At 50.8% G+C, this 25,324-nt stretch overlaps 1 protein-coding gene across 4 annotated transcripts; it reads left to right on the forward strand.

Annotated features, from left to right (window-relative positions):
• The first annotated feature begins 227 nt into the window (after nt 1-227).
• Nucleotides 228-24,504, forward strand: RBCK1 (RANBP2-type and C3HC4-type zinc finger containing 1). Of its 4 annotated transcripts, XM_032142657.2 has the most exons (12): nt 228-947; nt 2,152-2,296; nt 10,460-10,553; nt 10,666-10,864; nt 12,288-12,409; nt 12,499-12,672; nt 13,706-13,866; nt 14,966-15,077; nt 20,466-20,645; nt 21,641-21,739; nt 22,418-22,561; nt 23,827-24,504. In XM_032142657.2, exons 1-12 carry the CDS (start codon nt 926-928, stop codon nt 23,905-23,907), a joined length of 1,533 nt encoding a protein of 510 aa, XP_031998548.1. In that variant the 5' UTR covers nt 228-925; the 3' UTR covers nt 23,908-24,504. The 4 variants fall into 4 exon arrangements, with proteins under 4 accessions (XP_031998548.1, XP_058288963.1, XP_031998551.1 ...); XM_058432980.1 differs by lacking the exon at nt 2,152-2,296; XM_058432981.1 differs by lacking the exons at nt 228-947; nt 2,152-2,296; nt 13,706-13,866 and having other exon boundaries at nt 10,465-10,553.
• Nucleotides 24,505-25,324: the final 820 nt, after the last annotated feature.

Raw genomic sequence — 25,324 nt, forward strand, 5'->3', positions numbered from 1 at the left:
CATGTGCAAACGGAGCCAAGGACCGGGCCTGCCCCGCGGTGTGCCTGAGGCTTGGGTGGGCAGGCGCCGGGCTCGCAGGGCGCACTCCTAACCCGTCCCCAGCGGCTCGACGATGTGGATCCCGCCGCCCTCCAGCCCCTGCTCCGGCTCCGGCTCCTGCTCAGGTTCCTGCTCCTGCCCCCGGCCCCCGGCCCCGCCTCCGGCCCCAGGCCCCGCCCACTCCGCCTCTCGGCCCAGCTCCTTCCTGCGGCTCTGCGGTGCGGCCCTCAGGGTGAGCCGGGCGGGGTTCAGGGGGTCCGCGATCAGCCCCGGAGACGGGGTGGGGTCGCCCCAAACAGGAGCGCCGGGACCGCTGGGACCCCGCACTCGGCGTCCGCCGCCGCCGGGTGGCCGGGCAGTGGAGGTACCGGATGAGGCGATAATTTTTCCGGCCCCCTCCCAGTCCCGCCCCACTTCCGGGGCCGCCACTTTCACTTTCTCTTCCGCCGAAGCCGCTCCCCTTGCGAAGAACTGGGGCCTCCCGGGAGGAGAGAGGGCTTTGCGTTGAAACCCGGGACGCCAGGGGCGCTCCCGCAAGTGGGGGTCCTCCGGGACCTGGAACGCCCCGGCTGGGCGGTGTCCGGGCGTCCTTTCCCCGCTTCTCCCCACCTCGGCTAGTCCCGTTTCCTCTTGCGCCCAGTGCGGACTTGTCTCGGCGCCCTCTGCCCTCTCACCGCCCCACGCAGGATCCCGGCCTAGTCACCGGGCAGTGTGATGCTTCCCGACTGCCGCGGGGACAGCGAGGCACAGACAGGGCTTGGGCCGCGCCGGAGGCCACACGGCCTGGCTGAGTTGCTCCTGGTCTGCTGCCTCTCCCAGGCGACCCGGAGGTAGCATTTCCCAGGAGGCACGGCCCCCCCCAGGGGGATGGGCGCAGCCACGCCAGATGGACGAGAAGACCAAGAAAGGTGGGCACAGGCTGGAGGTGGCTGGGGAACTTCCGGTGGGAAGTGGGCCCCGCAGGACCCGGCCTTGCCTGCCCAGAAGGGCCTTGGAGAGGGGGCTTTAGCCTGCCCTCCCTCTACCCTCCTCCCCATCAGTTTCCTCCTTTGGTACCTGCTGGCTTCCAGAGCCATCTTGGGGCCCTGAGAACTCCTTGGGCTGGCTCTTTGCTGAGATGGGGATAGGGGACTTGCAGAGGACACAGGGCATTGAACTTGGAGACCTCCTGGGCTGGTGGGAGACAGACGTCAGTTGACCTGAGAAGCAGGGGTACTTGCCTCTTCTCTTGCCCCCTGCACCTAGGGTTGTAGAACGGAAGTCAGTCACTGCCTTGCTGGAAACCTTCCCATGCTCCTCTGTGTTCTCCAAACAAAACCCAGAACCCCTGGGTGGCCCACAGGACATCTGTCCTCAGTCACCCCGCCATGCTCACTCTACTGGAGCCCCACTGGCTTCCTTCGGTTCTCATCCAACCATTTTTTGGCCAAGGCCCTTACTCTTCTTTCCACCTGGACCACTCTTCCCCACTGGAGCTTGACACGTGCAGCTTCTCCTCCATCAGGTCTCAGCTTCAGTGTTACCCCCTCCCAGAGGCCTCCCCTGGTCTCCTTAACCTGTTTATTTCCCTGCTAGCAAGGATCGCAATCTGACTTTTTTTTTTTTCTTGTTAAACTTGTTCATTGTCTCCCCACTGGGCAGGGAGATCCATAAGGAGAGGGGCCCTGTTTATAAATCTCTGTGGGATTCCAGTGCCTAGGACAGTGGATGGCACACAGTAGGACCTCAATAACTGCTCGTTGGATAAATGAATAGAAATATGAGGGACCCTGGGAATATGAAGGACAAACAGAACCAAATGAGCCTAGTGTGAGGAGGAGTGGGGAATATCAGAGAACCCCTCCCAGAGAAAGGGACTTTTAGTCTGGGTGCTGAAGGATATGTAGGAGTTCACCAGGAAGACAGAGAAAGCAGCACACACAAAGGATCGCCTCCTTTCCTACCCCATTACGCCCGGCTCCTGAAAATAAACCCTGTGCTAACTGGCTCCTGCTGTGCTGGCTTTCGGCAGAGGAAATGGCCCTGAGCCGATCGCCTCCTTTCCTACCCCATTACGCCCAGCTCCTGAAAATAAACCCTGTGCTAACTGGCTCCTGCTGTGCTGGCTTTCAGCAGAGGAAATGGCCCTGAGCCTCACCCGAGCAGTGGCGGGCGGGGATGAACAGGTGGCAAGGAAGTGTGCCATCTGGCTGGCAGAGCAACGGGTGCCCCTGAGTGTGCAACTGAAGCCTGAGGTCTCCTCAACGCAGGACATCAGGTGAGGAGTGCATGGCTGGCCTGAACCCAGGGACAGCAGGACAGGACATTCTTGCCTGTAGAACAGTTCTTCCTAATGGCACGTTCTGGCTTCAGGAGGCTTGACTTCTAACCCTAGTTATGTCATTAATCAACTGTGAAATATAGAGCAGGTCACTTCACCTCTCAGTGTGTCCTCATTTTAAAAATCAGACCGTAACAGTAGCTATCTCATAGGGTTGTTAGGAGGTGTACTGTATTAGGATGTTAGGCCTTATACAACAGAAGAAAATGGAACAGTGACGTAAACAAATTTGATGGCAGGGAGTCCAGATAGGGAGGTTCTGCTCCCCACAGTCCTCAGAGGCTCATATTGCTTCTCTCACTATTCTGCCATTCATTCCCAGATTCCTCATGGTACAAAATGGCCATTCCAGCTCCATCCAGCCATCACATCACAGGAGGAAGGGAAGAAAGACACCCCTCTACACTCCTCTAAAGAGCATAGCTCAAAAGTTGTACACACTTCTTCCATTAATTCCTGTGGACCAGAACTGATTCCCACAGCTACAGTTCAGCTTGAGGGGAGACTGTATAGCCAAGATATTCAGCTAGAATTCAGGGGTTCGGTTGGTAAGGGAAGGGAAGAGAATTGATACTGTCAGTCTGTGCTCCAGGAGACTTAAACTCAATGCTGAAACACTTTGCACAATGCCTGGCCTGTGTTATGCACTCAATAAACATTAGTGTCTATGGTTCTTTTTTGAGTGCTTTTTCATTACTGGATAGTAAGGCAATAGTTTTATGGTTTCTGATTTTCGGTTCTCTTGGTGGGTCCCATTTGGTTTTTCTTAAAACAGTTTTATTCATTTATTTATCGTTACAGTTCAACCATTTAAAGTATACAGTTCAATGGCTTTTAGCATATTCAAGGTTGTGCAACCATTGCCACAATCAATTTTAGAACATTGTCATCATCCTGTAAAGAAACCTGGTACTCAGCAGTCAGTCCCCATCTCTCTACCTCTTTCCTAACTCCCCAACCTTAGGCAACCACTAATCTACTTTTTATCTCTAGGGATTTACCTTCTGGAAATTTCATATAAGTTGAATCATGCAACATATGGCCTCTCGTGTCTGGCTTCTTTCACTTAGGATCATGTTTTCTAGATTCATCCATGTTGTAGCATGTCTAACAACTTCATTCCCCTTTTTTTTTTGACATGGCGTCTCTTGTCCAGGTTGAAGTGCAGTGGTGCCATCATCGCTCACTACAGCCTCAACTTCCTGGATTCAAGCAGTCCTCCTGCCTTGGCCTCCCAGGTACCTGGGACTACTGGCATGTACCACTGCACCCGGCTAATTTTTTTTTTTTTTCTTTGAGACGGAGTCTCACTCTGTCCTCCAGGCTGGAGTGCAGTGGCGCGATCTCGGCTTACTGCAAGCTCTGCCTCCCAGGTTCGCGCCATTCTCCTGCCTCAGCCTCCCGAGTAGCTGGGACTACAGGCGCCCACTACCACGCCCAGCTAATTTTTTGTATTTTTAGTAGAGATGGGGTTTCACTGTGTTAGCCAGGATGGTCTCCATCTCCTGACCTCGTGATCTGCCCGCCTCTGCCTCCCAATGTGCTGGGATTAACAGGCGTGAGCCACCGCGCCCAGCCACACCTGGCTAATTTTTTAAAAATCTGTAGAGATGGCCGGGCGCTGTGGCTCGCGCTTGTAATCCCAGCACTTTGGGAGGCCGAGGCGGGCGGATCACGAGGTCAGGAGATCAAGACCACAGTGAAACCCCGTCTCTACTAAAAATACAAAAAATTAGCCGGGCGTGGTGGCGGGCGCCTGTAGTCCCAGCTACTCGGAGGCTGAGGCAGGAGAATGGCGTGAACCCGGGAGGCGGAGCTTGCAGTGAGCCGAGAGTGCGCCACTGCACTCCAGCCTGGGCGACAGAGCAAGACTCCGTCTCAAAAAAAAGAAAAAAAAAAAAAAAAATCTGTAGAGATAAGGTCTTGCTTTGTTGCCTGGGCTGGTCTTGAACTTATGGCTTAAGCAGTCTTCCCACCTCAGCCTCTCAAAGTGCTGGGATTACAGGTGTGAGCCACCATGCCCAACCAGAACTTTATTCCTTTTTATTGCCAAATAATAATCTATTGTATGGACATACCTCATTATCTTTACTCATTAAATCAGTTGATGGACATTTGGGTGTTTCTATTTTCTGGCTATTATAAACAATGCTGCCGTGAACATTTGTGTCCAACTTTTTGTGTGGACATGTTTTCATTTCTCTTGGGTACACACTAGCAGTGGAATTGCTGGGTCATACGGTAACTCTATGTTTAACCTTTTGAAGAAATGCCAGACAGTTTTCCAAAGTGGCTGCACCATTTTACATTCCCACCAGCATGTATGAGGGTTCTAGTTTCTCCACATCCTCTCTAACACTTGTTGTTGTTTGTCTTTTTGATTATAGCCATCCTAGTAAGTTTGAAGAGGTATCTCATTGTGGTTTTGATTTGCGATTTCCTAACCATTTGATGACAAATGATGTTAAGCATGTTTTCATGCACTTTTTTGCCATTTGCGTATTTTCTTTGGAGGTTTGCCTATTCACATCTTTTGCCCATTTTAAAATTGGGTTTATCCTTTTTTTTTTTTTTTTTTTGAGATAGAGTCTTGCTCTGTCACCCAAGCAGGAGTGCAATGGTGCAATCTTGGCTCACTGCAACCTCTGCCTCCCAGGTTCAAGTGATTCTCCTGCCTCAGCCTCCCGAGTAGCTGGATTACAGGTGCCCACCACTACACCAGCTAATTTTTGTATTTTTAGTAGAGACGGGTCTTACCATGTTGGCGAGGCTAGTCTTGAACTCCTGACCTCAGGTGATCCACCCACCTTGGCCTCCCAAAGTGCTGGGATTACAGGCATGAGCCACTGCACCCAGCTGGGTTTATCTTTTTATTACTGAGTTGTAGGAGTACTTTATTCATTTTAGATAGAAGTGCCTTATCAGCTACATTATTTGCAAAAATTTTCTCTCATTCTGTGGATTGTCTTCTCACTTTGTTGATGGTATCCTTTGAAGCACAAAAGTTTTAAATTTTGATGATGTCCAGTTAGTCTATGTTTTATTTTGTTGTTTGTCCTTTTGGTGTCATATCTAAGAAATCATTGCCTAATCCAAGGTCATGAAGATTTACCTCTATATTTTCTCCTAAAGATTTTATGGTTTTAGCTCTTACATTTAGGTCTTTGGTCCATTTTGATTTAATTTTTATATAAGGTGTGAGGTAAGGGTCCAACTTCATTCTTTGCATGTGGATATTGAGTTGTGCTGCCATTATTTGTTAAAAAGGCTGTTTTCCTCTGTTTAATCATCTTAACCCTTTTTGGAAATTAATTGACCATAAATATGAGCGCTTATTTCTGGACTCTCATTTCTATACCATTGAACTATAATATATATCTGCCCTTACGCCAGTACCACACTGATTACTATAGCTTCATAGTATTTGAAATCAGGAAATACAAGTTCTCCAACTTTTGTTCTTTTTCAATATTGTTTTGGTTATTGCAAATCTTTTGAATTTCCATATAAATTTTATGATCAGCTTGTCTGTTTCTGCAAACAACGACAACAACTGGGATTTTGGTAGGGATTTCATTGAATCTGTAGATCATTGGCCACTTGATTTTAAACAAAATATTGAGATATCTACTTCTTGAAATGATTGCTTGAGACAGTACCTGTGTATTCCTTGCTATGAAAAATGAGGAAGTTAATATACTCATCTTCCACCTTTCCTTTTCCTGACTTTTTTTGTTGAAGTATCATTGTGGACACTTTCCCAGTTGACTTCCACTTGATCCCCTGAATTAACTAACTGGCACTGGCATTTCCTTTGTAAAATGTACAATGTCAGCCACCATCTTGCTACTAAAGTGTGGCCTGTGGACCACACACAACATGGGGGGAATCTCAGGTCCCACCTCAGACTTGCTGGATCAGAACCTGAGTTTTGAGAGGCTCTGGGCAACTGGCACCTCTCAGACCTGCTGTTGGGTTCTCATCGATGGACCTGATGCTTCCTAGCAAATGATACCTGTTGTATGTGTTATTGGTAATAACATAGTTTACTTAGCTATTACATTAATTAATAAAACATGAGCACTGAAAGAGTTGTTTCCGTGAAAATAAGCTGATTACTTTAAAAAGACAGGAGACAAATCACCAAAAAAAAAAAAAAAAAAAAAAAAAAAAAAAAAAAAAAAAGATTAACACTTTTGGGTGAGACAGTAGTAAGGAAATACAGTAAAAATCCAGAAGGGCTCTGTGCTCTGATGCTTGAGGAGTGTGTCTAAGTTCTGGCTCACTTTAAAGAAGCTGCTACTAGAAATTATAGATCATGATTATGGATGTGGTTCATACAAAAAAAAAAAAAAATCCATGAGAAACTCCAGTTAGCAGGTATAAACTCACACTGGGCATGGTGGCTCAGCACTTTGGGAGGCTCAGGCAGGAGAATGGCTTGAACTCGAGTTTAAGACCAGCCTGGGCAACATAGTGAGACCTTGTCTCTGCAAGAAATAAAAAAATTAGCCAGGCTGGGTGGCACACACCTGTAGTCCCAGCTACTTGATAGGCTGAGACCAGAGGATTCTTAGACCCCAGATAGTTGAGGTTGCAGTGAGCCATGATCATGCCTGAGTGACAAGGTGAAACCCTGTCTCAAAGAAAGAGAGAGAGAAAAGCCATTGGCTGTACATCTAGAGACTGGCCAGTGAATATGCATTTACAGTATGTAAGTTAACATTAAGTGTTTAAGCTTTGTCTGCAGCTGTTTTTGTGATTCTCTGCTGTTCACCAGCGATCCTGATGTGACATTGGATGAAAGAGCTCCAGCTGTATTTTTTTGTTGATAGTGTTAAGATTATAGCTTTAGCCGGGCGCGGTGGCTCACGCCTGTAATCCTAGCACTTTGGGAGGCCGAGGGGGCTGGATCACGAGGTCAGGAGATCGAGACCATACTGGCTAACACAGTGAAACCCCGTCTCTACTAAAAATACAAAAAAAATTAGCCGGGCGTGGTGGCGGGCGCCTGTAGTCCCAGCTACTCAGGAGGCTGAGGCAGGAGAATGGTGTGAACCCGGCAGGCGGAGCTTGCAGTGAGCCGAGATCGCTCCACTGCACTCCAGCCTGGACGACAGAGCGAGACTCCGTCTCAAAAAAAAAAAAAAAAAAAAAGATTATAGCTTTAAAAAATTTTGTTTTCTAACATAATTAAGGCCTTTTTGCTTTGCCTCTAGGCTGATTCTAAAAGTGTAACACTACTACAAAGGATTTATAGTATTTTGATTATGGAAATATTATTCACTATAGAATAACTAGTGCAGTTGAAACCATATGCACTTTTATGTTTCAAAACCCTTATTGCTGGAAGAACATTTTGGGGTTAAGATCCAGTCCTTTTCATTTTTTACTTTTCTTCTATTCTCCTGTATCAGACTCATCTATTTTTGTTTTTCAAGAACTTTTCATGTGGAAAATGTGGTAAACTTTTAGAGTCTTTGCATGTTTAAAAATTTCTACATTTTGCTCTCTCAATTCATTGATAGTTGACTGGGTATTCAAATTGTTTACCCGAAGAATTTTGAGAGCATTTTCTGGACTGCTTTTAAACAAATTATTTTATCCTTTAAAGATATTATTTTATCCTTAAATACTTTAGTATGTGTCTTCCAAAAATTAGGACTTGGCCGGGCATGGTGGATGATGCTTGTAATCCTAGCACTTTGGGAGGCTGAGGCAGGTGGACTGCTTGAACCCATGAGTTCAAAACCATCCTGGGCAACATAGTGAAACCTTGTCTCTACAAAACATTAGCTGGGCATGGTGGTGTGCCCCTCTAGTCCCAGCTACCCAGGAGGCTGAGGTGGGAGGATCACCTCAGTCCAGAAGATTGAAGCTGCAGTGAGCCAAGATCATGCCACTACACTCCATCCTGGGTGACAAGTGAGACCCTGTCTCAAAAAAAACAAAAACAAACAAAACCCCTCATACTACTATCACACCTTAGAAAAGGAATAAGAATTCCTTAAAATCCGCTAATGCCCTGTTTATACTCAAATTTTCCTATTTCATTAGTGCTTTTTACAATTCGTTTCTTCAAATCAGGAGCCAAACAAGATCTACACATAGCATTTCTTAATATGTCTTAAGTCCCTTTTATTCTCCTCTATTTTTATGCCACTAGTGTTTTTTTTTTAAAAGAAACCTGGTCTTTTGACCTCTAGAATTTTCCCCATATTCTGGATCTATCCATTGCCTCTTCATGGTATGTATTAGGCCACTCTAGCATTGCTATAAAGAAATATCTGAGACTGGATAATTTATAAAGAAAAGAGGTTTAATTGACTCAGTTCTGCAGGTGGTATAGGAAGCATGGTCCTGACATTTGCTTGGCTTCTGGGGAGGCTTCAGTGAGCTTTTACTGAAGCGGGAGCAGGCACTTCACATGGTGAGAGAGGGAGCAAGAGAGAGAGTTGGGGGGGAGGTGCCACACTTTACAACAGCCAGATCTCACGAAGACTCAGTATGGCGAGAAGTCACTACAGTGAGAGCGGCACCAGGCTGTGAGGGAGCTGCCCCTATGGCCCAAACACCTCCCACCAGGCCTCACCTTCAACACTGAGGATTACAGTTCAAGATAAGATTTGGGCAGGGACAAATACCCAAACTATCATGGTGTCATTTACTATTTCCCGTTTTTCCTGTAACTGGTAGTTACCGATAAAGGTTCAGTTAGTCAGCAGTCACTTTTTTTTTTTTTTCTTGAGACAGAGTTTCACTCTGTTGCTCAGGCTAGAGTGCAGTGGCGCGATCTTGGCTCACTGCACGCTCCGTGTCCCAGGTTCACACCATTCTCCTGCCTCAATCTCCTGAGTAGCTGGGACTACAGGTGCCCGCCACGGCGCCTGGCTAATTTTTTTTTGTATTTTTAGTAGAGACGGGGTTTCACCGTGTTAGCCAGGATGGTCTTGATCTCCTGACCTCGTGATCCACCCACCTTGGCCTCCCAAAGTGCTGGGATTCAGCAGTCACTTTTAATGTGCAGGAACTCTTCCTCATTTTTTGGTTGCTTCATGCCTTTTCTTGCTTTCTGAAAGCAATGTTTTCCCAAATCTCTCTGAAGGTACTAGTTAGACTTTACTGTTGCTTATTGTTCCATACCCTAAATGATCTGTGTTTCCTTTGGGGTCGGTTCTGTTTTTTCATCTTTTCATGCTTTTGGTTTTCCAAACATGTTGGAGGATCCTCAAGAAAGTTAAAACCACTTTCTCTGGAATAATACCATGTGGATTTAAATCCTGCCTCTGGCTGAACACAGTGGCTTACTCCTGTAATCCCACTTCGGGAGGCCAAGGCAGGAGGATCACTTGAGGCCAAGAGTTCAAGACCAGCTTTGGCAACATAGTGAGACCCTGTCTCTACAAAAACTTAAAAAATTAGCCAGGCATGGTGGCATGAGCCTGTGGTCCCAGCTACTTGGGAGGCTGAGATGGGAAGATCCTTTGAGCCCAGGAGGTTGACACTGCAGTGAGCCAAGGTAGCACTACTGCCCTCCAGCCTGGGCCACAGAAAGAGAGTCTATGTCTTAAAATTAAATCAATACATACAAATGAATCCTGCCTCCAACAGTTATTAGTTGCTTAGTTTGGCAGAGTCACTGTAACCTATCTGTGCCTCACATTTTTATCTGTAAAACCGGGATACAGCAGTACCTGTCTGATGGGTTCGTTGAGAGGATTAAATGAGTTAATACACATTAAGTGCATTAAATAGTCTTAGCACATAGTTAACGACAACTTTTGGTGGTTTGACTAAGGAGCAGGGGAGAGAAGATAGAAGAGGTTGGAGAGGTCAGGGAGGCGTCAGATCATGGAGGCCCTCGTGTGCTGCCATGAGTTGATTCTAAGAGTAGCGTGGAGCCATTGGAGGGGCCTAACTGGTGGGTTTTAATAAAGGAAGAAGCATGGGTGGGGCCTACCCCAGACTGGGGGTTGTGTGTGTGTGTGTGTGTGTGTGCATGGCCATGCGCCTGTGTGCAAATATGTACATGTCTGTAGCCGGTGGCTGAGGCTGGACCCCTGGCCAGAGCCCATGCTGAGCCCCTGCTGTTCTCTGCAGGCTGTGGGTGAGCGTGGAGGATGCTCAGATGCACACCGTCACCATCTGGCTCACAGTGCGCCCTGATATGACAGTGGCGTCCCTCAAGGACATGGTGAGTGAGGAGGCTGAGCATGACACTGGGGTGGAGGCTCTCCCTTTCACTCCTGCTTCCTCTCCCTCCTCTGGCCCTCCCTTCCCACTCTCCCTCTCTTTGCCCCCACCAGGTTTTTCTGGACTATGGCTTCCCACCAGTCTTGCAGCAGTGGGTGATTGGGCAGCGGCTGGCACGAGACCAGGAGACCCTGCACTCCCATGGGGTGCGGCAGAATGGGGACAGTGCCTACCTCTATCTGCTGTCAGCCCGCAACACCTCCCTCAACCCTCAGGAGCTGCAGCGGGAGCGGCAGCTGCGGATGCTGGAAGGTGAGGCTCTGCCCTGAGCACCACAGGACCCAGCGGGGGCCCTGGACTCACTTGAGGGCATAGGGCAAGCAGGGGCAGAGCCCCTGGGTTTTTAGTCAGGGACTCACCCAGAGGACCCTATCCAAGTGGCGAAGAGAGGACCTGAGACACATGGGAGGGAGCATTTCAGGGACCCATCATGAGAACAGCTGGCATGGGGAGGGGCAGACTCCATCCAGGCTCTGGCATTCCCAGCTGTGTGACCTTGGGCAAGGTTGCTCCTATCTGCTACCCAGTTTGCTAAAATCATAAATTGGGTATGATGGTGATGATAACTAGTGTTTATTCTTTTTTTTTTTTTTTTTTTTTGAGGCGGAGTCTCGCTCTGCCGCCCAGGCTGGAGTGCAGTGGCGCGATCTCGGCTCACTGCAAGCTCCGCCTCCCGGGTTCACGCCATTCTCCTGCCTCAGCCTCTCTGAGTAGCTGGGACTACAGGCGCCCGCCACCACGCCCGGCTGATTTTTTTTTTTTTTATATTTTTAGTAGAGACAGGGTTTCACCGTGGTCTCGATCTCCTGACCTCGTGATCCGCCCGCCTCGGCCTCCCAAAGTGCTGGGATTACAAGCGTGAGCCACCGCGCCCAGCCAACTAGTGTTTATTCTTAATTTTTAACTTCTGAAATGTTTCAGACCTACAGAAACGTTGCCAAATTTTACAAAGTAGTATATAAAGAATTCCCGTGTACCTTTCATGTGGGTTTTACCACATTTGCTTTCTTTTATCATTCTCTTTCTATATAAAATTATTTTATTTTCTGAACCATTTTGAGAGTAAGTTGCAGACATGATGTCTCTTTCCCCTAAATAATTCAGTGTGCATTTCCTTGAAAAGAAAGGTCATTTTCTTACATTACTAGGTATAACAATCCAACTCAGGAAACTAACGCTGATACAGTACTAGTATCCAGTCTACAGATCTTACCTCAGATTTTACCAGTTGTCCCACTATTGTCATTTATAGCGAAAGACTTGGCATTCCGCTGTCATGTCTCAGTCCCTTTCAAAGAGTCCAGGCCAGTTTCTTTTTTCTGGCGGGGTCTGGGGGCTGATGTTTCCTCCGGAATGGATCGAGTCGCCATTTTGGCAGGACCGCCTCAGCGGTGCTCTTGGGTCCCTCTTGGTGCATCCTTCAGGAGGCACAGAAGGGCAGGTGTTATGCTGGATTTTGAAGCTCAGAGGACATAGAAGCATTTGTCAGTGGAATAGGGACCCTGACCCTGGGGGAGCCAGGATGCCCACTTGGCCAGATGGAAGCTGGAGATACCCCCAGGGAGGAGGGAGAGGATGGGGGAGGGTCTGCCTGGCTGGCTCAGGGAGACCCACCCCCATGGGTGTGGACGAAGTGGGCCGCGTGGAACCACCACCCTTTAACCCTCCTCCACAGATCTGGGCTTCAAGGACCTCACGCTGCAGCCGCGGGGCCCTCTGGAGCCAGGCCCCCCAAATCCCGGGGTCCCCCGGGAACCCGGACGGGGGCAGCCAGATGCAGTGCCTGAGCCTCCACCTGTAAGCTGTCCTTGGCCTGAGTATCCTCTTCTGTGCCCCTCCCTTGCCCCACCCTGCCCAGTCCGGCTCACAGCACCCTCTGCTCCCAGGTGGGCTGGCAATGCCCCGGGTGCACCTTCATCAACAAGCCCACGCGGCCTGGCTGTGAGATGTGCTGCCGGGCGCGCCCCGAGGCCTACCAGGTCCCCGCCTCATACCAGCCCGACGAGGAGGAGCGAGCGCGCCTGGCGGGCGAGGAGGAGGCGCTGCGTCAGTACCAGCAGGTGGGCGCGGAAGTCCCTGGACAGACACCTGCAGACCGCACGGGGGAGGTGTAGGCCAGAAAGGGAGACACCTGCGCATTGCCGCTCCTCTCCGTTACTGCCTTGCCCCTCCCAACCATGCTGCTGGCAGTGACCCTGCACCTGGCTGTGACCTGCCCTCCCTAAGGTCACCCTGTGGCTGAGACCCGCTCCCTGGCTGTGGCGCACATCCAGGTTCACATGCCCCACTCCCACGTGGGCTGTGGCTCCATCCCCAGCTTTGACACACCACACAAGTATGGCTGGCTATGACCCCAGCACCCTAGCCATGACCACACCTCAGCTCGGACCTCACCCCCACCTGTCTGTGACCTAATCCTGCTCCACCTCGCCGTGACCTCACCCTGGACTCTCCTACTCCTGACCTCTTCCCTCTCGGGCTTGGCCCACCCCTGACTTCCTGAGAGCCTGGCCCCTCACTGCTCCCTAGGGAGATGACCCCCGACCCCGGTCCTGCGCCTTTCTTAGCCCTCCCCTGCCCCCATCGTGACGCACGCACTAATGACACAGACATTGACCCCCGAGTGCTCCCTATTCTGATCTCACCCCTGGCCCCACCTGCATTCCCCTTGGACCCAGTGCTGCCCCTGGCCACCCCACTCCTGTTCCCGTCTCAGCTCCCCGGCTTTGTCACTTCACCAGCCCTGGCCCGGGCCCTGCCCTGCTACCTGACTCACCACTCAGACCCCAGCCCCCTTCCTTACCCTGCTGCCATTGCTCCCTCTCTTGGCGCCTTCCCTGGCTACCTGGCCGGCCTCCCCTCCCTTGGCTTCCCCACCTCCACCTGGCCTCGCTCCCAGCCCCGCCCCTCCCAACCTGCCTTCTCCTGCCCACCCCCATCCCTGATCCCCGATCCGCGATCCCGACTGGCTCCCAGCTTTGCCTGTTGCTGGTCTGACCCAGTCCTGGCCACGCCCCCTGGCCCTTCCCCCTTCGTGGTCTGACCCTACCCCGAGGCCCTGACCCGCCCCGTGGCCCCGCCCCGTGTGCCCAGCGGAAGCAGCAGCAGCAGGAGGGGAACTACCTGCAGCACGTCCAGCTGGACCAGAGGAGCCTGGTGCTGAACACCGAGCCCGCCGAGTGCCCCGTGTGCTACTCGGTGCTGGCGCCCGGCGAGGCCGTGGTGCTGCGTGAGTGTCTGCACACCTTCTGCAGGTGCGGCCCCCAATCCCACCCCCGGCAATGCAGCTTTATCAAAGCCGCCAATTACGCAGGGCTGGACGTGGGTGGGGCCCTGTGCTCTGATACCTCATTGGACGCCCGCGAAAACCTACGAGGTAGGCTCCGTCTCCCCATTTTGCAGATGAGGAACCTGAGATACAGAGAGGCCCAGCAGCTTACCCAAGGCCACATGGCTCATAAGAGAAGCAGCCTAGACGTGTACGCAGGCATGGGTGGAGACTCCAGAGCCTCCCTTCCCCTCTACCTTTCACCGCCCAGGCTCCTGCAGCCACGCTGCTCTCAGCCTCGCTGTGGGCATCTGCCAGTTTCTGAGTCTCCTGTCATTGCCCTTCCACCCCGGATGTGGGGAACACAGACCCACTCACCACAGCGGACCCTTGGGGAGCAGCCCCTGGGTGACAGGCTCCGTGCCTGCCTCCTGGAGCTTACATTCCAGCAGAGAGGCTGATGTGAATCGGATAATCACTGGTTGATGTCCTTGTGAATTGTGTCAAATGCTACATACAGTACATTAAGAGACAACAGGAGTCCTTCCCGGAGAGGGTGGTCTGGAAGCTTCCAAGGAGGTAGCCCCAGAGCAGGGACCCGAAGGCCTGCTGTAGGTGTGGGCCTGGCCTGTTGGAGGAGACTGAGGAGGTCTCTTGGTGGCTGGAGCAGAGGGATGAAGGGGGGAGTCGGAGAGCAGGATAGAGAGGTGTTGGGTCCGTGAGCAGCGGTAAGGAGTTGGGATTTGTTCTGGGTGGGATGGGGGTCACTGGGGAGACATGGCTGCTGTTCTGAGATAGACTTTAGGGGCCAGATGGATACAGGGAGCCCAGCGAGGAGGCTCCTGGAGTCACCCAGGTGGGGGATGTGGGGTCTGGACCAGAGAATCAGAGCGGCAGTATGGAGACAGGGTGGAGGCCTTGGTGATGGGTTGGTGAGAGGGATGGGAAGGAAGGGGATATTGAGGAGAAGTCCACCTGGGGTGACTGACTGAGGCCCCTGGGGTCAGGCCTTGCCATGTGAGGGGTGGAGTCCGCAGTGGAGGGGGTTTCTATGATCCTAACTCTTCTCCCCTCCCCTCCCCTAGGGAGTGCCTGCAGGGCACCATCCGCAACAGCCAGGAGGCGGAGGTCTCCTGCCCCTTCATTGACAACACCTACTCGTGCTCGGGCAAGCTGCTGGAGAGAGAGATCAAGGCGGTAAGGCCTCGGGGTGGGAGACATACCCCAAGTCCTAAGGAACTGGGCCCTGAGCAGACAGCAGACATCTTTCTTTTCTTTTCTTTTCTTTTTTTTTTTTTTTGGAGATGGGGTCTCAACTATGTTGTCCAAGCTGGTCTCAAACTCCTGGGCTTAAGTGATCATTCATCCTCAGCGCCCCCAGACATTTTTTAAGAGCTTTGTCCATGTGGGGTGCTGAGACCCCAAGCAGAAAAAGAATTGAGGGGAGTAGCTAGTCAAGAAACCACATCTATGAAGGAAGGACAGCAGAGTTGTTAAGAGTCAGGGACTCGGCTGGGCGTGGCAGCTGACACCTGTAATCCCAGCACTTTGGGAGGGCGAGGTGGGCAGATTGCTTGAACACATGAGTTCCAGACCAGCCTGGGCAACATGGCAAAAAATATTCAAAAAATAGCCAGGCGCGCGGGGGCATGCGCCTGTAGTCCTAGCTACTTGGGCGGGGTCTGGGATGAGTGGGCTGAGGTGGGAGGATTGCTTGAGCCTAGGAAATCAAGGTTGCAGTGAGCTGTGATTGTGCCACTGCACTCCAGCCTGGGCAACAGAGTGAGACCTTTCCTCAAAAAAAGAAAAAAAAATTAGTCAGGGAACTCTGGAGTCTGGTGGCCTGGGTGTGTGACCACAAGTCAGATATTTAACCTCTGTATGCCTCTATCTCATCTCTGTTAGAGTCAGAGTTACAGCTTCTATTTCCAGGATTGCAAAGATTACAGTAGAGGATATGTGTATAGAATTTAGAGTAGTACATCCAGGCACAGTGGCTTATTCCTGTAATCCCACCGCTTTGGGAGGCCAAGGCGGGTGGATCACCTGAGGTCAGGAATTCGAGACCAGCCTGACTAACATGGAGAAACCCTGTCTCTATTAAAAATAGAAAATTAGCTGGGTGTGGTGGTGCATGCCTGTAATCCCAGCTACTCGGGAGGCTAAGGCAGGGGAATCGCTTGAACCTGGGAGGCACAGGTTGTGGTGAACTGAGATTGCGCCATTGCACTCCAGCCTGGGCAACCAGGGCGAAACTCCGTCTCAAAAAATATATTTAGAGTAGTGCTTGTCACATAGTCAGGCTTTGTTGTTGTTAGCGCTTACTGTGTAACAAATCACTGCAGGCTCAAAACAACAGTCGTTTATTTAGCTCATAAATCTGCAAGTTAGGAGAGTTGGCCCTCTGTATCTGTGGGTACCACAATGGAGAATTCAACAACAGTGGATAGAACATATTCTTAAAAAAAAAAAAACAAAAAAAATTACAATAAAAAACAAATTTAAAAAACAATACAGCATAAACTATTTGTATAACATTTATGTTATATTAGGTATTGTAAATAAATAATCTACAGATGATTTAAAGTGTATGGGAGGATGTTGGTAGGTTGTATGCAAATACTGCACCATTTTATATAAGGGTTTGAGCATCCATGGATTTGGGTATCTGCAGGGATCTTGGAACCAATTCTCTCTGGATACCGAGGGATGACTATAATTTGGGTTGGACTTATCCGGATGGTTCTTCTGGTCTGGGCAGAGCCTCGCTGATTTCACCTGGGCCTAGCTGGTGGGTCAGCCGTGGTGGCCTGGTTTATAATGGTCTCATCTGTGATGACTGGGATGACTGGGGCCTCCTTCCACTTCAGTGTCTCACCCACCAGCAGGCTGCCTGGGCCTTCTCATGTCATGGTGGTCTCGGGGTTCCAAGAGCAGCCATGGGGAGCCCCAGTGCATGAGTACTTTCTTTTTTTTTTTTTTTTTTTGAGACGGAGTCTCGCTCTGTCGCCCAGGCTGGAGTGCAGTGGCACGATCTCGGCTCACTGCAAGCTCCACCTCCCGGGTTCACGCCATTCTCCTGCCTCAGCCTCTCCGAGTAGCTGGGACTACAGACGCCCGCCACCGCGCCCAGCTAATTTTTTGTATTTTTAGTAGAGACGGGGTTTCACCGTGGTCTCGATCTCCTGACCTCGTGATCCGCCCGCCTCAGCCTCCCAAAGTGCTGGGATTACAAGCGTGAGCCACCGCGTCCGGCCTGCATGAGTACTTTCTAAGTCTGCTCATTTCTCACTTGACACTGTCCCATTGGCCAAAGCAAGTCCCATGCTCAAGCAGAGTCCATTGGGAAGGGACCACCCAAAAGTGTGGAATCGGGGAGACAGAAACAAATTGGAGTCACCACTCCGCCAGTCTGTCACAGCGTTATGTGTGTCTGCGTATGTGTGTGCTTGCCGCAGGTGCTCTTCGTGAATTCATTAGCAGGTTCTCTGCCTGACTGCTGGTGATCTTGAGCAAGTTGTTTCCCTTCTGTGGGCCTCCATTTCCTCATCTGAAAAGTAGACAGTTGGGCTTGATTCATGCATGGTTTTCAAACTGCTGGGAAATGACCTTCCCAGACTTGGGCACTGTGGCTTCCCAGGCCAAAACATGGCAGCTGAGGCCCAAATGGGAGACCCCCACAAAACACATACACTAGATCTCTTTATTTCTGTCCCCCCTGCCTCTCTCCTATGCCCCTGTTTCTGAGAATACTCCCAACTTCACCAAGTGTTTATGGAGCCCAAGAGGTTCTGCCCCAGGGGAAAAGGGGGAGGCAGAAAGGGTAGAACTTTGGGAGTTCACAGCTCTGATATCAAGAGCAGCCCGATTTTTCTCTGTTGTCTCTGGGTGGTTGCTGAGGCTCCCTCGCTCTGGCCTGGAGAGACCTCATGACCAGTCATTCCATATGTCCCCAGCACCCATAGCCATTTGCTTAGAGGTTTCCCTGTGCAGTCCACCCCAGCCAAGGGGCATTATGCTGGGGCCAGGGTTCATGCCAAAGGGCTGCATGAACTTCCCTGGAGCCCCACTGGAGTTGACGTGAGTCTCAGAAAATGGTCAGTGTGACAGAGAGAAGGGGGCAGGGATCAGCCAAGTAATGTAGTGGAGGTTGTTTTTACAAAAACAAAAATAATGCCTCACCACATAGAACCAGAGCAGAAATCAGAGAGAAAATCACCCACAAACGTAGGAAATCCTCCAATTGCATTTTATCCTATTTCCTTCAGTATCTCTGAGCAAATTTTTTTTTTTTTTTTCTTTTTTGAGATGAAGTCTCCCTCTGTCATCCAGGCTGGAGTGCAGTGGCGCGATCTCAACCCACTGCAACCTGTCTCCCGGGTTCAAGCAGTTCTCCTGCCTCAGCCTCCCGAGTAGCTGGGATTACAGGCACACACCACCATGCCCAACTAATTTTTATATTTTTAGTAGAGATGAGTTTTCACCATGTTGGCCAGGCTGGTCTTGAACTCCTGGCCTCAGGTGATCCACCCACCTCGGCCTCCCAAAGTGCTAGGATTACAGGCGTGAGCCACTGTGCCCAGCCAGATATGATTTTTTAAGTCAACTTACTTAAGTATACTTTGCACACAATAAAATGTACTCATTGTAAGTATGCAGTCAGGTAAATTTTAACAAAGTAACTCTCGTAACCACCAGCCACTGTTACATATAACATAGGCATGATTTCTGCCTCATTGTAACCAGCATGGATACAATAGCTTTAGCTTTTGTTATTTTGCTATAGAATTTTTCTAAAGATTATGACAAATCTCAATAGCACATATACTGTTTATACCTCTTAGTTCTAGTTTCTCAGTTTGTAATACTCCTTCAAGGAATGTTTTGCATGGTGTATTTTTTTTTTTTTTTTTTTTTTTTGAGACGAAGTCTCACTCTATTGCCCAAGCTGGAGTACAGTGGTGCAATCTCGGCTTACTGCAACCTCCACCTCCCAGGTTCAAACAATTCTCCTGCCTCAGCCTCCCGAGTAGCTGGGACTACAGGCAGACGCCACCATGCCCAGCTAATTGTTGTATTTTTAGTAGAGATGGGGTTTCACTATGTTGGCCAGACTAGTCTTGAACTGCTGACCTTGTGATCTGCCCACCTTGGCCTCCCAGAGTGTTCAGATTACAGGCGTGAGCCACCGTTCCTGGCTGGTGCATCTTATATATTATTTTCTTGGGATAAAGTTAAAGAAGTGGGATGGGTACCAGAGGGTCAGAAAAGTTTGGGATGGTTGAAATGTTATTGCCACATTGCTTTCTCAGTGCTGTGTACTAGCATACTAGTTTGTTTAATTTTTATTTTTGCGGGTACATAGTTGGTGTATATATTTCTGGGGTACATGAAATACTTTGATACAGGCATGCAATGCGTAATAATCACATCATGGAGAATGGGGAATCCATCCCCTCAAGCATTTATCCTTTGTGTTACAGACAATCCAGTTATACTGTCTTAGTTATTATAAAATGTACAATTAAATTATTGACCATAGTCTGTTGTGCTATCAAATACTAGGTCTTATTCTATTTTTTTGTACCAATTTACCATCCCCACTCCCCTGCCATGCCCCACTACCCTTTGCAGCCTCTGGTAACCATCCTTTTACTGTCTGTCCTCGTTAGTTCAGTTGTTTTGATTTTTAGCACCTGCAAATAAGTGAGAACATGTAATGTTTGTTTGTCTGTGCCTGGCTTATTTCATTTAACACAGTGACCTCCAGTTCCTCCGTGTTGCTGTACATGACAGGATTGCATTCTTTTTTGCAGCCGAATAGTACTCCATTGTATATATGTACCACGTTTTCTTTATAGGATACTAATTTAATCATGTCTTTCCCAACATTGCTTATTATTTATTTGCTTTTCTTTATTGTGAGAAAACAGACATAACATTTACCATTTTAACCAATTTTTAAGTGTACAGTTCAGTGGCATTAAGTACATTCACACTGTTGTGCAACCATCACCACCATCCACCCCCAAAACTTTTAGAAATTCCCCCCACTTTCTTTTTACTTTTCTTTTCCTTTTTTTTTTTTTTTTTTTTTTTTTTTTTTTTTTTTTTAGCTAGGATTTCATTCTGTCACCCAGGTTGGAGTGCAGTGCATCAGTCATGGCTCACCGCAGCCTTGACCTTCTGGGCTCAAGCGATCCTCACAATCCAGCCTCCCAAGTAGCTGGGACTACAGGTGTGAGCACCACACCTGGTTATTTTGTTGTTGTTGTTGTTAATTTTTTGGTAGAGATGAGGTCTCACTGTATTTCCCAGGCTGGTCTGAAACTCTTGGCCTCAAGGAATCCTCCTGCCTTGATTGACCTCCCAAAGTGCTGGAATTACAGGTGTAAGCCACCACACCTGGCCTAAAATCCACTCTTTGAAGGGAGTTTTTCAACACTGTGAGGATTACATGAAGAAAAGAGCCTGGGTCTGGGTTGGAGTTTATGGGCTGGGGGCTTTCTGGAGGGTATTTGGTGGTCAAGGGTCATATGTCAGGTGTTCTGAATCCTGAGCAGCAAGGACATGGTGTGTTGGCAGCTCCTGACCCCTGAGGATTACCAGCGATTTCTAGACCTGGGCATCTCCATTGCTGAAAACCGCAGTGCCTTCAGCTACCATTGCAAGACCCCAGATTGCAAGGGATGGTGCTTCTTTGAGGATGATGTCAATGAGTTCACCTGCCCTGTGTGTTTCCACGTCAACTGCCTGCTCTGCAAGGTGGGGCCAGGGACTCATCCTGCCTAGTCACTGTCATCTTGCCTGGAGCTCACCACACTGCAGTGCTTGTTCTCCTGGGAAGGGAGCTGTGACACTGGCCTGCTAATCATGACTTAGAGCTGCATGTCAGTGGGAGAGTGTGGCTTGAGCCTGAACCGAGCCCTGGCCCCACAGACGGAGTCCCAGCCCCAGCTCCAGATGGAGCCTCAAACCTAGGCAGCTGTGATTCATAATGGGGCCCTGACCCTGGACCAGTCTGACCCCAGTTACAGACTGAATCCCAGTCTCACATTGAGCCCTGACGCCATCCAAGTCCATAGACTTGGCCTCTGACCAAACCTGACCCTGTACTTGTCACTTAAGGTGGTCCCATATTCAGCCCAGACCCTGAACCGAGCTCTGACCCTGGCTTCTGACTGAACCTGTCACAGACTAAGCCCTGACCCTGGCCCTATACCACGTCTCCACCCCTGTCCTGAACTGAGTGCTGACCCCAAACCCAGACAGCCCTACCTGATCCTTCCCCTAGGCCTGTCCCTGCCCCTTCATCTCAAAAGTTGAAGGCGAGGAGCCGGTAAACAGGTCTGGAGCCTGGTCTCAGACTCAGCCTGAGCAAGCTCAGTCTGGGGTCACTGGGCCTGTAACCGCGGGAAGGCCCTTGGCAGGGATGCAGGGTCCCACCCTAGGGGTATAAGGGATTTCTGTGCCCATCAGAACTTAAATAAGCTGGGTGTGGCAGCACGTGTCAGTGGTCCCTGCTACTCAGGAGGCTGAGGTATATTTTGCTGTTAGCATATGTGGTGACCTTGACTTCACCTCCCTGGCACCAGTGTCCTCTTCTGTAAAATGGCTTATGCATTACAAAGTGAGGTCCTCCCAGTGACTACACCTAGAGGCATTAAGTGCCTTTGTGGACTCTTGCCCTGCGCCTCACCTCTCCCAGCTTCTTAACCCCCTGAGGAACCTTCTCACCTTGAGCCCCTCACCCGCTACAGGCCATCCACGAGCAGATGAACTGCAAGGAGTATCAGGAGGACCTGGCCCTGCGGGCTCAGAATGATGTGGCTGCCCGGCAGACGACAGAGATGCTGAAGGTGAGGCTGGGACAGGGCCGAGGCCTAGGGATTTTAAATTCTGGGATCCAGGCTGGGCACGGTGGCTCACGCCTATAATCCCAGCACTTTGGGAGGCCGAGGCGGGCGGATCACGAGGTCAAGAGATCGAGACCATCCTGGCTAACACGGTGAAACCCTGTCTCCACTAAAAAAAATACAAAAAATTAGCCGGGCGTGGTGGTGGGCGCCTATAGTCCCAGCTATTCGGGAGGCTGAGGCAGGAGAATGGCGTGGACCCAGGAGGCAGAGCTTGCAGTGAACCGAGATTGCGCCACACACTCCAGCCTGGGCAACAGAGCGAGACTCCGTCTCAGGAAAAAAAAAAAAAAATTCTGGGATCCGGGTCGGGGCTAGGGGCTTCTCAGCAAGGGCTGGCTGTGCTCACACATCCCTGGAGGCTCTGACCTCCCTTCTGGCTGTCACTCCCATCCAGAGGTGGGACTTAGGCCAAGTGGTCATGTCAGGAAGAGCGTCTGGGTGGAGGGTGGAGACCACAGGAATGAAGAGGGGGTTGCTGGACGGAGCCTGGCCTGGCAGAGTTGCACAGGAGAGACTCCACAGCTCTAGAGGGTCACCACCTTCTCCCTACCATGGGGAGGGGCCAGGCTGGGTGACTACCCCAGCCCCGCCCCAAGGCCAGCGCCTGCCCCATTCCAGGTGATGCTGCAGCAGGGCGAGGCCATGCGCTGCCCCCAGTGCCAGATCGTGGTGCAGAAGAAGGACGGCTGCGACTGGATCCGCTGCACCGTCTGCCACACCGAGATCTGCTGGGTCACCAAGGGCCCACGCTGGGGCCCTGGGGTGAGTCTTTGCTCGTGGTAGTGTGGAGAGGGTGCCCTTGTGGGGTTTGCCTTAGAGGAGGGCTTGGAAAACTACAGCCCATGGGGCCATATCCAGTCTAGCACCTGAATTTGTACAGCTCCGGAGGTAAGAATTTTTTGTTTTTTGAAACGGAGTTTCGCTCTTGTTGCCCAGGCTGGAGTGCAGGGCGCAATCTCGGTTCACTGCAAGCTCTGCCTCCTGGGTCCGCCGCCTTCCGGGTTCAAGCAATTCTCCTGCCTCAGCCTCCCAAGTAGCTGGGATTACAGGCATGCGCCACCACACCCAGCTAATTTTGTATTTTTAGTAGAGACGGGGTTTCTCCACGTTGGTCAGACTGGTCTCAAATTCCTGACCGCAGGTGATCCACCTGCCTCGGCCTGCCAAAGTGCTGGGATTACAGGCGTGAGCTACCGTGCCGCAAGAATGTTCTTTACATCTTTAAATGGTTGAAAAAATACCAAAAGATGACTATTTTGTGACGTGAAAATAACATGAAATCCACATTTCAGTGTCCGTAGATAAAGTGCTTTGGAGCACAGCTGTGCTCATTCATTCACATGTTGTCTGTGGTTGCTTTTACACTACAGAGGCAGAGGCCGTATGGCTGCCCAGCCCAAAATGACTGGCCCTTTGCAGAAAAGGTTTGCCCACTCCTGCCCTAGAGGACAGCAAGTAAAGGTTCGATCTGGAGTCGGAGGTGGATTGGCCCCTGGCTGTGGCACATACTGACTGTGTGATTAGGCTGCCACTCACCTCTGTCAGCCCCATTTCCTCTGTGAAATGGAGATGATAGCTGGGCTTATCTCAGGCTTGTTGTCAGAATCAAGTGGAAAAATTGCAAGAGAAGTGCTTACAGAGCCTGTCACTTGGTGAGCACTCTTGCAGATGGTAGCTGTCATTATTAGGGGTGTGCTCTGGAATTGGGAGCCTGGTGTTACATTCAGGTAGACTTTCAGACAGGTGGAGGCAGAGGAAACTGCCCTCTTGCATGCTGACATGTCTAGAATATGCAGAGTGGCCAGATCCTCTCCCTGGCCTGTTCCTGGATCTAGGCGTGGGTAGACTGAGCGCTGTGGGAGCCCAGAAAAGGCCTCAGTGACTCTCCATCAGGTAGCTGAGGCCGACAAGGCCATTCTTGCAGGAGGACCTGCAGAGGCAAAGGCCCGGGGTGGGAGAGTGCTCGGCTGTGGGGGCAGTCTCTCTGCACTGCGCTGACATTCTTTTCTCTTCCTCCCATCCTCTAGGGCCCAGGAGACACCAGCGGGGGTTGCCGCTGCAGGGTAAATGGGATTCCTTGCCACCCAAGCTGTCAGAACTGCCACTGAGCTAAAGATGGTGGGGCCACATGCTGACCCAGCCCCACATCCACATTCTGTTAGGGGGCAGGGCTGGGCTTGGGGCTCTGGCTCCAACTTCTGGCTGGGAGATGCTTTTGTGCAGAGGCCAAGTCCCTGAGCTTCGTGGATGGCCTTGCTTGCTGTAGCGTTGTAGGGGCCCTGCCTGCACTGCTGTTGTCCACGGTCACGTCTGCCCCAGTGCCTTTGTCCTTCCCTTGGGGCTTGCCGGCCAGACTTCTCTCCCCTGCAGCTCCCACCTCTGCCTGACCCCAGCCTTAAACATAGCCCCTGGCCAGAGGCCTTGCTGAGTGGAGCCTCTGTGTGACTCCATACTCCTCCCACCACAACCCTCATCTGTCGAACACCAAGCACTCTCAGCCTCCCTGCCTTCCCCTGTCAGCTTTCTGGGGCTAACTTCTCTGCCTTTGTGGTTGGAGGCCTGGGGCCTCTTAGAACTCTTGTTAACCTGTTCAGCGCCTGGAAGGAGACTGCGCAGCTTTGAAAGCACAGCCCGTCAGGTCCGGCTCTGTGTCTCCCTCTCTGCAGCCTGTGTAAGCTATTATAATTAAAATGGTTTTCCGGGAAGGGATGAGTGTGATGTCCTTGAGAGGAAGTGAATGTCCTGGGCTAGGACTCTACACACAGGCAGGATCCTGAGGTCTCTGGGAATTGCATCAGAAGGTTGACTTGTCAGTCCATCTGTGGTAGAATGAAGCCGTGACTGAGTGCTGGGACCTTTCTACCAGACGTGGACCTCATGCCCAGCCTCAGGGGCAAGGATGCTCTTGGGTCACCGTCAGCCAGGACAGGTGGAGTGTGCAGTGTGTCAAATCTGCAGAGAAGGATGGGCTTAGGGGCGGGAGGGGAAGTCTTGCCACTCCTGCTCCCTTTTGACCTCTCAGCGGGCATCTAGGGTTGGCAGGTAGATAGTTCAAGAAGGAACGAAGCTGCTGCAGTTGAGGGGTGAGGTTGTCCATCCTAATTTTCTCATTTCAAGCAAGACGGCAAAGTATCGATTCAGCAGTATTTATTAGAACCCACTCTGTGCTGGTCAGAGGTTACTAAGACATGGTCCTGGGATGTTCATTCTGTAAGTTTTTCCTCCATTCTGTGACCCACCCCCCTTCCCCTTTTGAGATCTGGTATTTGATGCCCAACACATTGTCCACGCTGTGATGTGACCATCGTCATTGCAGGCAGAGGGCGCCTCTGCTGCTGAAGGCCTGTGATTTTGTGGGGAAGGGCCTGTTCTAGCCCCTGGAAAGGCACTGCCACCTGCCGTGGGATGCCAAGACTCAAGAGCTGGCCCCAGTCACTGTGCGCAGAGCTGTCTGAGAATGTGTGAGTGGACTGGGTCCTTCGGCACTGCCTGCATTGGCTCAGGGCAGTCAACCGTTGCAGAGGA

Source organism: Hylobates moloch, unplaced genomic scaffold (assembly GCF_009828535.3).
Source record: "Hylobates moloch isolate HMO894 unplaced genomic scaffold, HMol_V3 SCAFFOLD_21, whole genome shotgun sequence".
NCBI lineage: Eukaryota > Metazoa > Chordata > Mammalia > Primates > Hylobatidae > Hylobates > Hylobates moloch.

Coding starts and splice junctions, on each gene's coding strand:
- RBCK1 (XM_032142657.2), top strand. CDS start 926: ATGGACGAGAAGACCAAGAAAG. Junction 948..2,151: donor GGACGAGAAGACCAAGAAAG/GTGGGCACAGGC, acceptor GCTGGCTTTCAG/CAGAGGAAATGGCCCTGAGC. Junction 20,646..21,640: donor TCAACTGCCTGCTCTGCAAG/GTGGGGCCAGGG, acceptor CACCCGCTACAG/GCCATCCACGAGCAGATGAA.